The following is a 12589-nucleotide window of genomic DNA, read 5'->3' on the forward strand; positions in this document are numbered from 1 at the left end:
CAACAGGGCGGGGGGCGGAGGGGAGAGAAATACACTCCTCCACACACCCCCTTCACGAAACTCCTAGAAATCCTGGGAGAAACAACAAGCCACCCAGGCGACTTTTCTTTTGCAAACGGGAAGCAACATTGTAGGAAGGACAGTTGTGCAGAGCGGGGCGAAAACTTGTGGGGCTTGCGAATCCGCCCCGGGTCACCTCGCCCGCCCGTCGGCCCCCCGCCCCCCGCCCCCCCCCCCAGCGCGCGGCCCCCTCCAGGGACAGTCCGTGCCTTTTTAATTTTTTTAATTTTGAAAATTTCGTCCCCCCCCAGCCATCCCTCCCCCCCCTCCCACTCCTCCCTCCCCGGTCCTGAGGCGCTGAGGCAACGCCGCGGGCTCCGACTTGGGGGGGGGGGGAGCGAGCACGACCCGGGGCGCGGGTGTAAATCAGTCACCTGAGCTCTGAGGGGCCGCGGCGAGGGCGCGCGCGGGCGGGCGGGCGGCGGGCGGGGAGAGGCGGAGGCGGCGAGCGCGGCGGCCCGGAGGAAATCGGGAGGGGGAGGGAGAGAAAGGCCGAGACAGAAGGAGCGAGAGGCGGCCGAGGGGCTGGTCCAGGCGCGGCCGCTAAGAGGAGACCAAGAGGCGGGGGCTGCACTTGACAACCAGCATGCGGAGATGGTAAGAAGTTTTCCCCCCTCCTTTGCTTTCTCTTCGTAGACTTCGCAAGACTTGCGCCCCGGCGCCCGCCCGGGGGCCGTGTTTTTCCTCGCGTCCCGCGGCGTGAGGTGGAGGGGGGCGGGCAGCCGCGGACAACCCCCGTCTCAACCTGGCCCCCGCGGGGCTCTCGAAATCTCCCCTAAACTTGGCCCAAGTTTCCAGGAGCGCCCCAGGTGGGAGGGGTGTGTGTGTGTGTGTGTGTGTGTGTGTATCTGGTGGGGGTTGGGGGTTCGGAAGTTCGCCCCCTCTCGCGGCGGGTGAGGCCAGGTGAGCGGCGGGCGAGCGAGGGGCACCCGGGGAGTGGGGGCCGCGCAGGAGGCGGCGTGGGGTGGGGTGGAGGGGCCGGGAGTGGGAAGGCAGGCGGGGATGAATGGGGCGCTGGAGGGAGCCCGGGACGCGCTCGAGCGTTCTTTGGAGCCTGGGGAACTTTTTAAAAAACTTGCCCGCGAGTGAGGGACCGGCGGCTGGGCGTGGGCGCTGGTGCGCTGCGAGGGCACCGCCGCTCCCGCCCGGCGGCCGCACGTCGGGATCCCTCCCTTTGTAAATGAAGACAAGCGCACCCAGTGCTCCGGGAGGCTCGAGGGCCACCGGACCCTGAGGCAGGGCAGAAAATATCGCACCCTGGAGAGAGCGAGCTTTAGGGATGCGGTTGGGGAGGCGCTGGCTGGTTTGACTTCACACACGGACTGCCTCGGTGGCTTTGGTGGCCCGGGTTGGGGCTTGGGGGCGGGGGCGATGGAATCCCCTGAGAAGCGAGGATGAGGATTAAAAAAAAAAATACCCCACGAACTCAAAAAGTTCCAAGCGCTAGTGGCGGCGACGGGCAGGCGTCTCCAGAGCGGGATTCCTACACTGGCCCGTTGCCGCCGACTCCGAGCGGCTTCTCTGCAGCGAGGGCGCGTGCTGTGAGTTCGCGGCGGCGGAGCGGAGCTCACTGTCCGCTCTCGGGGACATGATTTGTTCGAAATGCACTGGACCACTCCCTTCCTTTGACTTTTCTCCCACCCAGGGTGGCTCTCGTTACCCGGGGATCTGATACGCTGAGTTCTGCGTGTAGGTGGACTCTTAAGAAAAAGAGATAGCGGGTTGGCTTCCCCCCCCCCCTTCCCCTCTTTCCCTTCCCCGTAATGTGACATCTCCTGTTTCTGTGATCAAAGTCACGTTCGGAGTGTAGAAGATGAGACTGTCAAATGCAGAAATACGCGCGCACACACACGCACACGCACATACACACACACACGTAACTTGTGCCTCAAGACTGTGGTTACAGTAACGCTGACAGAAATTAAAGTGATTTTGAAAGCAGCATGCGATTTATGGTGGTTCCCATTTACCCCAGAGAGGCTGCTGTAAAACTGATGTACAAAAGACATCATAAAATAATACACAGTGCCCGGGATTAAAGCTGCAGAAAGTGGCCTGTGTTTTAATTTTTCTGTACTCTGCGGATAGTTGCAATGGGTGGAACCTGTGTTTACGCAGAGGTGTCGGAACAAAATATTAAATGTATCTGTTTAGTGCTTGAGTGTTTTTCTTCTGGGGGCATTTTACGCGACCCTTGTAAAAGCCGGTTCTGTTTTCTTCCCTTTCTTCCAGTCCATGTCACTCTTTGTCTATCCATCTATTCCTGAACACTAGTCACTTTGAACAGTATCTCAGCCTACTTTTCATCTACTGCTTGATTATTCTGTAGTTTCAGATGTTATGGTGCACACCTCTGTACTTTAAGAGTGAATTAATTCCTAGGACTATTTAGTGTGTCTGATCTGAAGATATATTCAAGAGTGGTAAGATCTTGTACAAGTTAATAAAACTTCTTTAACCTTTGGAACCATTGAAAAAAAGGTCCCCTGTGAACCTTTAATACCGTCTGTGTTTTATGTTGTAGTTGTAACCGTTTCATTTAAATTGTTTATCCTTAATGAAGTTCTTAGTTGTCGCCACTCTTTTCCCAGAGATCAGAATATTTAAAATCCAGATTGTTAATCACTGCATCAAAAAGTATGGCAGTGTCTTCACCTGAGGGAAGTCATACTGAGCCTGAATGTGAACTTTTGAGTGTCCTTTGAGAAAAGTCTGAAACTGTCTCTCCCCACCTTACTTGAGAATATTAAGTTCACTGTTTGCATTGTAAACTTTAAATAAGAACCAACCTCTTGTGATTTTTAAGAAATAAGCACTAAGAAAATATTAATAGCATCTACACATTCTCAATACCTGCTTTTTTTTTTTTTATGTCTTTTACCTGAAATGTAAGATATCTGTCAGGCCCTGGGATATGTGATTACAAAAAGAATCAGACAAAAGCAGAGCTGACTATTGCTATATTAAAATGTAAGTGTTACAGTTTGAATTTTCAAGTGAGAGTTTCTGAGTTCAGTGCTTTACATAACATTTTGTCCTAATCTTGCTTGCTGTCAGGGATGTTTCATGGTTGTGCAATTGCTGCAGTCAAGAATGCCAATTTGCATTCCACGAGTGTCATTTGATTACTTTTATCTGCACAGCTCCAAGACCGGCCCAGACCTCTCGTTTCATCTTGCCATGTCACGAGTCAATGCTGTGTCGTCTTTTCAAAAATCTGCCTGATTTAGACAAGAAAGAAAAGTACTTTCATGTTGCAGCCGCAGTCCCCTGCTAACTTGTCAGCAGCAGGATATGATTCACTTGGGCCCAGAAGAATGGAACAGAGAGGAGGGTTAGGCAGTTCAATAAAGCCCACGGACAGGTAGTGTGTGACATCCCCAGAGAGACACAGTTAATGAAGAACAGGTCTGCTTAGTTCTCCACACGCTGACCTGGTGCTGTCCCCACAGTTTTCTCATTTGATCTTTCCCAGCAAATTGATCTTTTCTTGTATTTTTTTGCCTTCCAAGTTAGTCCTTGTGGGACTGAAATTAGCAGAGCAACTTAAGTTGGATAATACAGCTGTTCAGAAAAGAAGAAATTGGACACTGGCTCAAAAGAGGAGGGGGGTGAGGGGTAGTGGTGGTGTGTGGGGTATTGTGGAGGGAGCTATTCTTTTTGTGTTCTTGATAATATTTATTTTTATTAAGAGAGCCAAAATAGATGATGACTTGAAGTTGTTTGTCTTTATTTTAATTTTAGAGTTAAGGTTCAGCAACATTGTATATATTCTCTAAGTATTTGAAAAATGGCCTTACCGAGTATGAGAAGTCCAATTTAATATTTTTCATATTCACTTGTTTGAGATGATTTGTCAGACTTACTGTAACTTTTATGACTATTGTAAGATTAAATATCAATGGCATACTTCAATTGCATTATTTATCATCTTCTAAATAACTACAATCCCACAATATCCAATACTGAATTCTTGGAAAGATTAAACAATAAAACTGTCATTACCAGTGTTGTGTATAAATGTTATGGTATGTGGAGGTGTTTCTATGAATGATTATCAGAATCTTTGTGTTATGTAAAGAATGCAGTACAATTAATGTTAATAGCAAGTTAATTTTGAAAAATTTTTGACACTTTTGTATTTAATTTAGTTTTTAGAAGAAAAACCAGATCACATGTTTGAAAACTGTAGCCCTTCATGTGTGTTGTGGTTGTTTCTTGAGATTTAAAAATTAATTTGAGCAAGATAGTTAAGTTTTGTTAGAAATGTACATGTAGTTCAAATCAAGTTGCAGTTGCACTCTAGAATTTTGTGTCTACCGCTTGGGTTGGATGCAATTAATAGAATCTTAATTTGAAGTGGCTATAAGGAGCAGTGCTTTCTGAATTCCTCTGCAGATGTCTCATTTACCATCTACATCCTTGTATGAAGTACTTCAAAGTATTTGTTGAAGAAGGGCAGACTGCTTCAATTCTTCTTTGTGTGAGAATTACATAGGAATTTTGGTTAGTAAACTACTATCTGAAGAGGTAGAGGGAGCCTCATGATTTTATCAGATATTGTTTTAAAAAGATTACACTGACAATCATAATGTGGCAGAATACAAGTAGATAATACTGGCTTACTATGGGCTTGGAAGTGGTAGTGTGTGTATGTTTATTAACTGTGATAGAAACAATAGGACTGTCTATATAGTCATACAATTCAGATTTCCAGGGTTCTACCTTTCTAATGTTTTGAGTATCAAGCAAAATGCAACTTAACCACATATATTAAGTACTGCCCTTGTTTGGTCAACTGAAGGAATTCTTCTAATGGGAAAACTAACCTCAGAAGTTTCATTAAAAGTAACTTCTTCCAAAATCACCGAGGAGTGGAATACCTTATTTCAGTTCAATGGTTTTCAAGTAGTTCTACACACAAGTGCTGTACTCTAGAGAAAAAAACTACTGTATATAAAGCACTTCATGTTCTCAGCATAAATAGTACACCTTTATAAAATGGATATGTTAGAAATCAATGAAAAAGTTAAATGTAAAGAATTAGAATTTGAGTGGTATTAAATTTAATATTACTGTTTAATTTTACATTTCATCAGTCTTCTGAAATTTGTGATGTGTTTACTTTAGACTCATTGATCATAATTGTTGTATAATATTTATATATCAGTTTTCAGTAGCATTACTTTGGACAAGCTTATTTACCATTTAAGTAAATAATATAATCCAGTGAGACAAACTACACGGATTTGTCTTTTTAAAATATCTTGCACAGTAGTGCTTATTATGTTGCGAGCCAATAAAAGTCTTTATTTGTTGCTTATTAGAACCCTCAGTACACTCAAGAGTTCAGCTATAATTTAATTTGGCTGTTCAAAGAGGCTCCCTGTTTTAAAACATGTTCTCAGTATGCTTTACCGTTGCTTGTGAACCTATATTAACTCATGCATATGCAAAGGAATGACTTATACAGATAAATAATTTTTTTAAGTTTTACCATACAAAGGTCATAATTTTTATTCAGTAAAAATATCTGTGCCTGGGTGTGTTGATTATTTTTATTTTCAATACCCTTCACATTCTGAAGTTTTATTTTCTTGAGTCTTTGCTTTTATAATTTAAAATCAGTTCTCTAAGGATTACAACTTTCCCCTAAGGTGAGGTGAAAAGGGTGGTAAAAAATTTAGAGTAATTACAAGTATTCTAGTTGAGAACATTGTGCTGTTGCAGTTATTTGAAATTACAAAGAGTTTTGCCTTGTACTTTACCCATTGTTGGCATGAGCAAGTCTTTACATTAAGCTGTTGGGCCCTTTTGCAGTGAATGCAAGATGGCTTTAGAGGTTTGGTGGTATTTATAACAAATAACATCCACTAAAGACCAGTTCTTGACTGTAAAACTCTTAAGAAGAGGACAAGGAATTCTTCCATAGGAAGGTAGAAAGTGGAACTGCTAAATGAGTCACTGCATGTATATCTAACCAGTGGGAATCACATTAAGCCAACTCTCTAGATACAGTGTTTTATAGTTGTCAAAATGTACAACATTGTCTTGGAACTTGTGGCTCATGAGTTCATAGTCCCTGCTTTTTTGTGTTTAGTACAAAGCTGTAACAACCCACACAAAACATTTTTCTCTTATTATGACCTTACATTTGCCAAAGTGCCCCATGTTGAAATTCCTTTTCCGTGTCTTTTTTTTTTTTTTTCGGTCCAAAGCCAGACGTGTACCCAGACACAAAAGCCTCTGTGTATAGCAAGCTGTTTTAAATATTGTGACTCCACGATATGCTGTCCTTTCTCTGCTTGAGCCAAGGATCTCTGCTCAGTGTCTGTGGATTACCAAGCTCCTTCTTTATTGTACCTCTTGTCAACTATTCCTATTCATTTAACCTTTCATTAGTGTCTGTGCAGCTTCACTGTCTGGAAAGGCAAGGAAAACCCGAAAGGCCCCACTGTCACAGTTATTAGATTTCTCGGTTACATCCCAGCAACCATAAAGAAGTTAGAGTCCATACTATTGTTGAGCATGTTGCTGTCCTGGGGTGCAGCTCTTCTGTGCATGTCAAGGACATGTGCCACATGTTGATATGCATCTCAGGGATAAATGCATGACATGGGGGATAGACCAACACTGGCATTAATGAATTTTTTAGGAGTTATTGCAGAGACCAACAGTTTGTGAAGGAATTTTGCTTAAAGGCCAAGGCGATAGACAGAGTTGAAGGCTGCCAAAATGCTCTGTACAGAGCATGTCAGTCACATTGTTTTCATCTAAATTTTATTTGAGGGGAAAATTGAATACATTTGATAGAAATGAAAGGTCTTATTTTCATTTTTTAATATTTTTCAGAGGATAGAAGTGATATTTCTGGTGACTTAAATAATGACTGAGTCAAGCAAATGAATAAATCTATTAGCAATTAATCTTAGTTCCTAAATATCCAGAAAGGAATTAAAAATATTTTATAGATGTTTTTTGTTTTATTTTGTCTTGGGTTCATGCCTGGTGTTGCTCAGGGTTTGTTCTTGGCTCGTGCTCAGGGATCATTCCTGACAGGGCGTAGGTAACCATATGTAGTGCTGGGGATCCAACCTGGGTTGACTGAGTGCAAGGCAAGCACCCTACCCAGTGTATTCTTTCTCCGGCCCTTGCCTGTTAATTTTTTTAAGCTGTTACTTTCATTGGTTTCTGTGTAGAATAGTATAGTGTTATAATTTGATTCTTTAAAATGTGTTTATCTTGTTAAAAACTGTTACTTCATCTTAGAAGATTCATAAAATTATATTTAATTGCTCTTAGAACTAGACAATGGTGAATTATAACACCTTTATTTTCCTTTAAGTAAATTTCATTTACTTTTATTTGGAAGTTCTGTTTTATTTGGAAGTCTGAAAATCTGAAAAGATGAATAAAGCTGTACTAATTAAATATATTTATTAGCTTACCAAACTCTTGGAACTTCCTAATCACTTTAGTAAATATATTGGTGATTTGTTCCTAAATCTCTGTTACTTGTAATTATTACTTAACAGTACCCTTTTTAGCCAACGCTAACTTTTTATAGTTGAATTTGAAACTTGCTTTTGTACGCTTTTTATGGTGTCTGTGATTGTACTGTTAAAAATCTGAGTGACCCGATGTTCTTTCCATACATAAAGCAAGAGAGTGTGTTAGTTCTCCACCTTTAAATAGTCCTATTTCCATTCATTAGTAATTTGTGCTCCCTGAAGAGGTATCAGGGAAACTATAATTTTATCCCCATCATTTAAATATTAGAAAACACATTGAAGATAGAGGGATATGGGGCTGGAGCGATAGCACAGCGGGTAGGGCGTTTGCCTTGCACGCGGTCGACCCGGGTTTGATTCCCAGCATCCCATATGGTCCCCTGAGCACTGCCAGGAGTGATTCCTGAGTGCATGAGCCAGGAGTAACCCCTGTGCATCGCCGGGTGTGACCCAAAAAGAAAAAAAAAAGAGGGATAGGTGGCAGTAGCTACTATGTAAATCTAGCATTTATTATTCACTCACTTTCCTAGTAGATGACTAACCACACCTGGCAAAGTAGTCAAACCATGGCCTCATGAGTGATAGCAGTGCTTTGACTAGTGTCTTAGGTTTCATTCTGTTTCCTAAAGGGTTGGTAGTTTTCATCTCTTTTTTTTTTTTTCAGAACAAGTGATTTTGGTAATTTCCAAGTTTCTATTTGGAGTGTTTTATACTTTTTCTTTTGTTTATTATTTTGAGCTATACCTGTGGTGCTCAGGGCTTTCTGTCCGTGTTCAAGGATCCTCCTGGAGTGACGCCACCGTATGTAGGGCCTGGGATTGAACTTGTGTCAGATGTGTGCATGGCGGGCACCCTGCTTTGACGGGCTGTACTATTTCCAGCCCTTGGAGCATTTTAGACTTTACATGATAGTATCAATCGTGGTAGTTAGCTGTTTATAATAGCTATATCGAGATAAAAATCATGTATCATGTAGTTCATCCATTTAAAATGTACGATTAACAATATTCCATTGAATGGATATATAGTAATTTATCCATTCATTGATTACTAGACACTTGGTTTATTTTCCCACTTTTTAAAAAAGTTGTGGCCACTTGGATGGACTTACGGTGCTGGGGACTGAACTAGGACATCTCATATGCACATAATGTGCTCCTCATTAAACTACACCCCTGGCTTAATTTCCAATTTTTAGCTCTTATGAATATATGAACATTTGTGTTAAGTTTTCATTTCTCTTGAATATATTCATAGAGTAGAATTGGTGAGTCATATGGCAACTTTATGTTAAATCTTTGAGGACTCAATTTCCAAGTTGTTATTCAAAGCAACTATATTTTTTTTTACATATATACCACTGGTGTGTATCTTGACAAAGTCTTAACTTTTATGCTGCTTATGCTTTTGGTTGGCTAAAAAGTAATTATCTGACCCACATTCATAAGACTTACCTAAGATTTTTTTTTCCCTAAGACTTATGTTTTGAATCCATGTATCCATGTGTCTAAGAGTTTGGTATTGAATTAATTTGAAATAATATGAAGTAGTAGTTCAACTTTTATTTTTTGGAATATATAAAAATAATTATAGTTTGCTGCAGGTTGACTTTAGGTTGACCTTGTGACTACTCACTACTTTCAGACTAGGCTGACCCAGGTTCAATTCCTCCATCCCTCTCAGAGAGCCCGGCAAGTTACCCAGAGTTTCCCACCTGCACGGAAAAGTTTGGCAAACTACCTGTGGCATACTGGATATGCCAAAAACAGTAACAGCAAGCCTCACAATGGAGATGTCACAATGGAGATGTTTTATATATGTATATTTCCAGCTCCATTTGCTGAAGAGAGAATTATCCCTGACATAGCATATGGCCCAAACCTCAACCCGAGCACTGCCAGGAATTACAGATAAGCACAGAGCCAGGAATGACCCCTGATCACCACTGGGTGAGACCCACTCCCCAACCCCCAATATAAAATTTAAATAACATTTTAAGTATACAGTGTAGTAGTGTTGACTATACCTTATTGTGGAACAAATTTCAGAACATTTAATTCTTTAAAACCAAAACTTCCCATTGAACAATTCACCTTTCATCCTTCCTTATAGTCCCTGATACCATCAATCACTGTATCACTGTCATCCCGTTGCTTATCGATTTTCTCAAGCGGGCACCAGTAACATCTCCATTGTGAGACTTTTGTAACTGTTTTTGGCATATCGAATAAGCCACAGGTAGCTCGCCAGGCTCTGCCATGATACCATCAATGACTTTATTTTTAAGAGTTTGATTACTTGAAATATTAATAAGTGAAGTCCCATAGTATATATACTTTTGCTAAAGGTTTATTTAACTTATTGCACTGTTGAGGTTTGTTTGTATTGTTTTAGCCTTTTTAAACATGTAATGATAATAAATGTTATATTTTCTTGATATATATGTGAATTTAGGTTCATTTTCATCTTTTTGCTAATGTGAATAATGATGCAAGACTCACAGATGTGGAAATAAAGATTTTTCTTTCAGTTAATTGTGGATGTATGTCTAGAAATAAAATTGTTTGGTTTGTTTTGGGGGGAGGCTTTCGTTGAGCACACCTTGTGCTCAAGGCTTAATTTGGCTCTGTGCTCAGGGATCATTATTGCCAGTGTTCAGGAGACCATATGTGGTGTCCGAGGTAGAACCGGACTTGGCCATGTTTAAGATAGGCATTTTATCTGTTATCTGTTATTTATGTGTTATCTGTTTGACCCCAGTTGTTCAGTTTGAATTTTTTTTTGAGAAGTCATGTTATTTTTCATAGCTGCTACCTATTTTACATTTCTACCAGCTATGCAAAAACTTCCCAATTTCTCCATGTTTACCAACATCTTTACCATCACCCTTTAGAATAGAGGCTATTAGATTTTCAGAGATGGTAGATGTGATATCTTGTTTGTGTTTTCCAGAGGATTAATGATGAAGATAATTTTATATGCTTGTTTATAATTTTTATAGTTTATTGGAAAATGTTCATTCAAATCATTTTACGCATTTTTAATTGCATCTTTTTTATTCTTAATCCGCTTTGATATTTTCTGAGTATGATTTTCAGGCGTATGGTTTTGTAAATTTTTGTGGTTTGGGGACACACCTGGCAGTGCTCAAGGCTTACTCTTGGCTCTGTGTTTAGGATCACTCCTGGTGGTGCTTGGAAGACCATTTTCAGTGCCAGGGATCAAAAACCGGGTTGGCTGCGTGCAAGGCAAGCTCCTTACCCCATACTATCTCTGGCCCCCTTTGTTCCATATTTAGCTATTGACTACTTAATTTGCTGAACAGTTTCTAAGTTTGATGTCATCTCATTATGTCTAGTGTTTTGTTGCCTTTAGCAGTTTACTTTTAAAACTCAGTTTATTTCATCTTCAGAAGAGTAAAAGTATAATAAGAAAATGTATTTGTTGTTTGGGTAAAAAATTTCTGGTACTCCAGGGGACAAGGAAGATGTCATTTGGCATTAAAAGATGATGGTTCTTAGTTTCCAGAGAAACATCTTGGTTTTACTTTGATGTTTCTTAATTATCATTAAGTTTAAAAGCATTCTAGGTGTTTTGTATGATAAGAGACACACTTTGTGCCCTGGAGGATGGAATTAAGTATCTAGAAATAATTGTTTTTGGTTTTGTAAATACCTCAAAAGGAAAGGGTGTAAAATTGAGAAATTTTGTCTTCCTAGACATTCCTCTGTAACTAAAAAAAACCCATCAATGATTAAAACTAAAAATTACTGTATGATCTTAATAACCAAACTAGTATAGTTAAAAATTAAATAAACACCATGTTTAAATCTGGTATGGCACATTTAGAAACATGAACTCATTTAAAAGTTTACCTGGCAAATTTTTTAATTAAAATACCACATCAATGAATTAGAGAAACTTGAGAGCAAATAAAAGGTAACTTAATTTGGAGGTAGCTATGTTCTGTCACTGATGAACTTAAAAAAAGTGTTTTCCTCTTATAAAGTTCTAACTTTGTCTAACTCATACTATTAGAGACATATGCTATTCAAAGTCATTGCTTTTGTGATAGTCTGATGCACCATTATTAAATGCATTGCCTTTGACCCTTTGCCAGTTGTTTTGCTTAAAAGTTTGATTATTATTAGTTACTAGATTGCTAACGTTAAATATACATATGTTGTGAGTATTTCCCTCCCTCATTAGTGTTCACATTTAAATACTAGGCAATTTAAAATTATATCTCATGATATATGTTATGGCAGAGCCTGGCAAGCTGTCCGTGGCGTATTCAATATGCCAAAAACAGTAACAAGTCTCAAAATGGAGACGATACTGGTGCCTGCTCAAGCAAATTGATGAGCAATGGGATGACAGTGCTTCAACATGTATCAATAGTGATACATGTTGAAGATTTACATTTTTTCTGTTAAAAATTCTGTTGAGAATTTAAAATCATTTATAAATATAGGTAATGCAGAAAATATATTTACTTGTAATTTTTGGGGGGGGGTTCGCATCTCATGGTGTGAACTTCTGGCTCTGTTTAAGTATCACTCCTAGTGGGGCTCTGGGGACATATGGGGTGCTGGGGATTGAATCATGATCAACAGTGTGCAAGGCAAATACCCACCTATTGGACTCTATGACCCCTAGAGTTTTAATTTTTGATTATAAGTGTTGTTATTATTTTAAAAAATGTATAAAATGAGGCCCCCATAGCCATGCCACTGGACTCCGTGCCAGGCTGTTTTCACTCGGGGTGCCCCAGAGGGGGGTGGATGAGAACCCTCCCCGCCCCAAGGGACCCAGCCCCGGCAGCTGACCACCACTACCCAACTCCACCATGCTCCAAGCCACTTTTTTGACACATTATATCCTACTCATTTCCCATAATTACCACATCATATTTGGTGAAGTTCAGACAGTAGGAACAAATCACACACATACATGCATACGTATGCCTCTCAGAGAGCTAGACAAAACTACCAAGAGTATCCTGCCTGCATGGGCAG

General features: G+C 40.5%; 1 protein-coding gene across 1 annotated transcript in view; it reads left to right on the plus strand.

The window, feature by feature from the left end:
- The first annotated feature begins 542 nt into the window (after positions 1-542).
- Positions 543-12589, plus strand: part of BNC2 (basonuclin 2) — a 477043-nt gene continuing 464996 nt past the window's right edge. Inside the window, exon 1 of the mRNA XM_055144211.1 lies at positions 543-657. Within this exon, the coding sequence (XP_055000186.1) occupies positions 655-657 (3 nt within the window). The 5' untranslated portion in view covers positions 543-654. The remainder of the gene's footprint in view (positions 658-12589) is intronic.

The sequence above is a fragment of the Sorex araneus genome, chromosome 1 (assembly GCF_027595985.1).
Source record: "Sorex araneus isolate mSorAra2 chromosome 1, mSorAra2.pri, whole genome shotgun sequence".
NCBI classification, from domain to species: domain Eukaryota; kingdom Metazoa; phylum Chordata; class Mammalia; order Eulipotyphla; family Soricidae; genus Sorex; species Sorex araneus.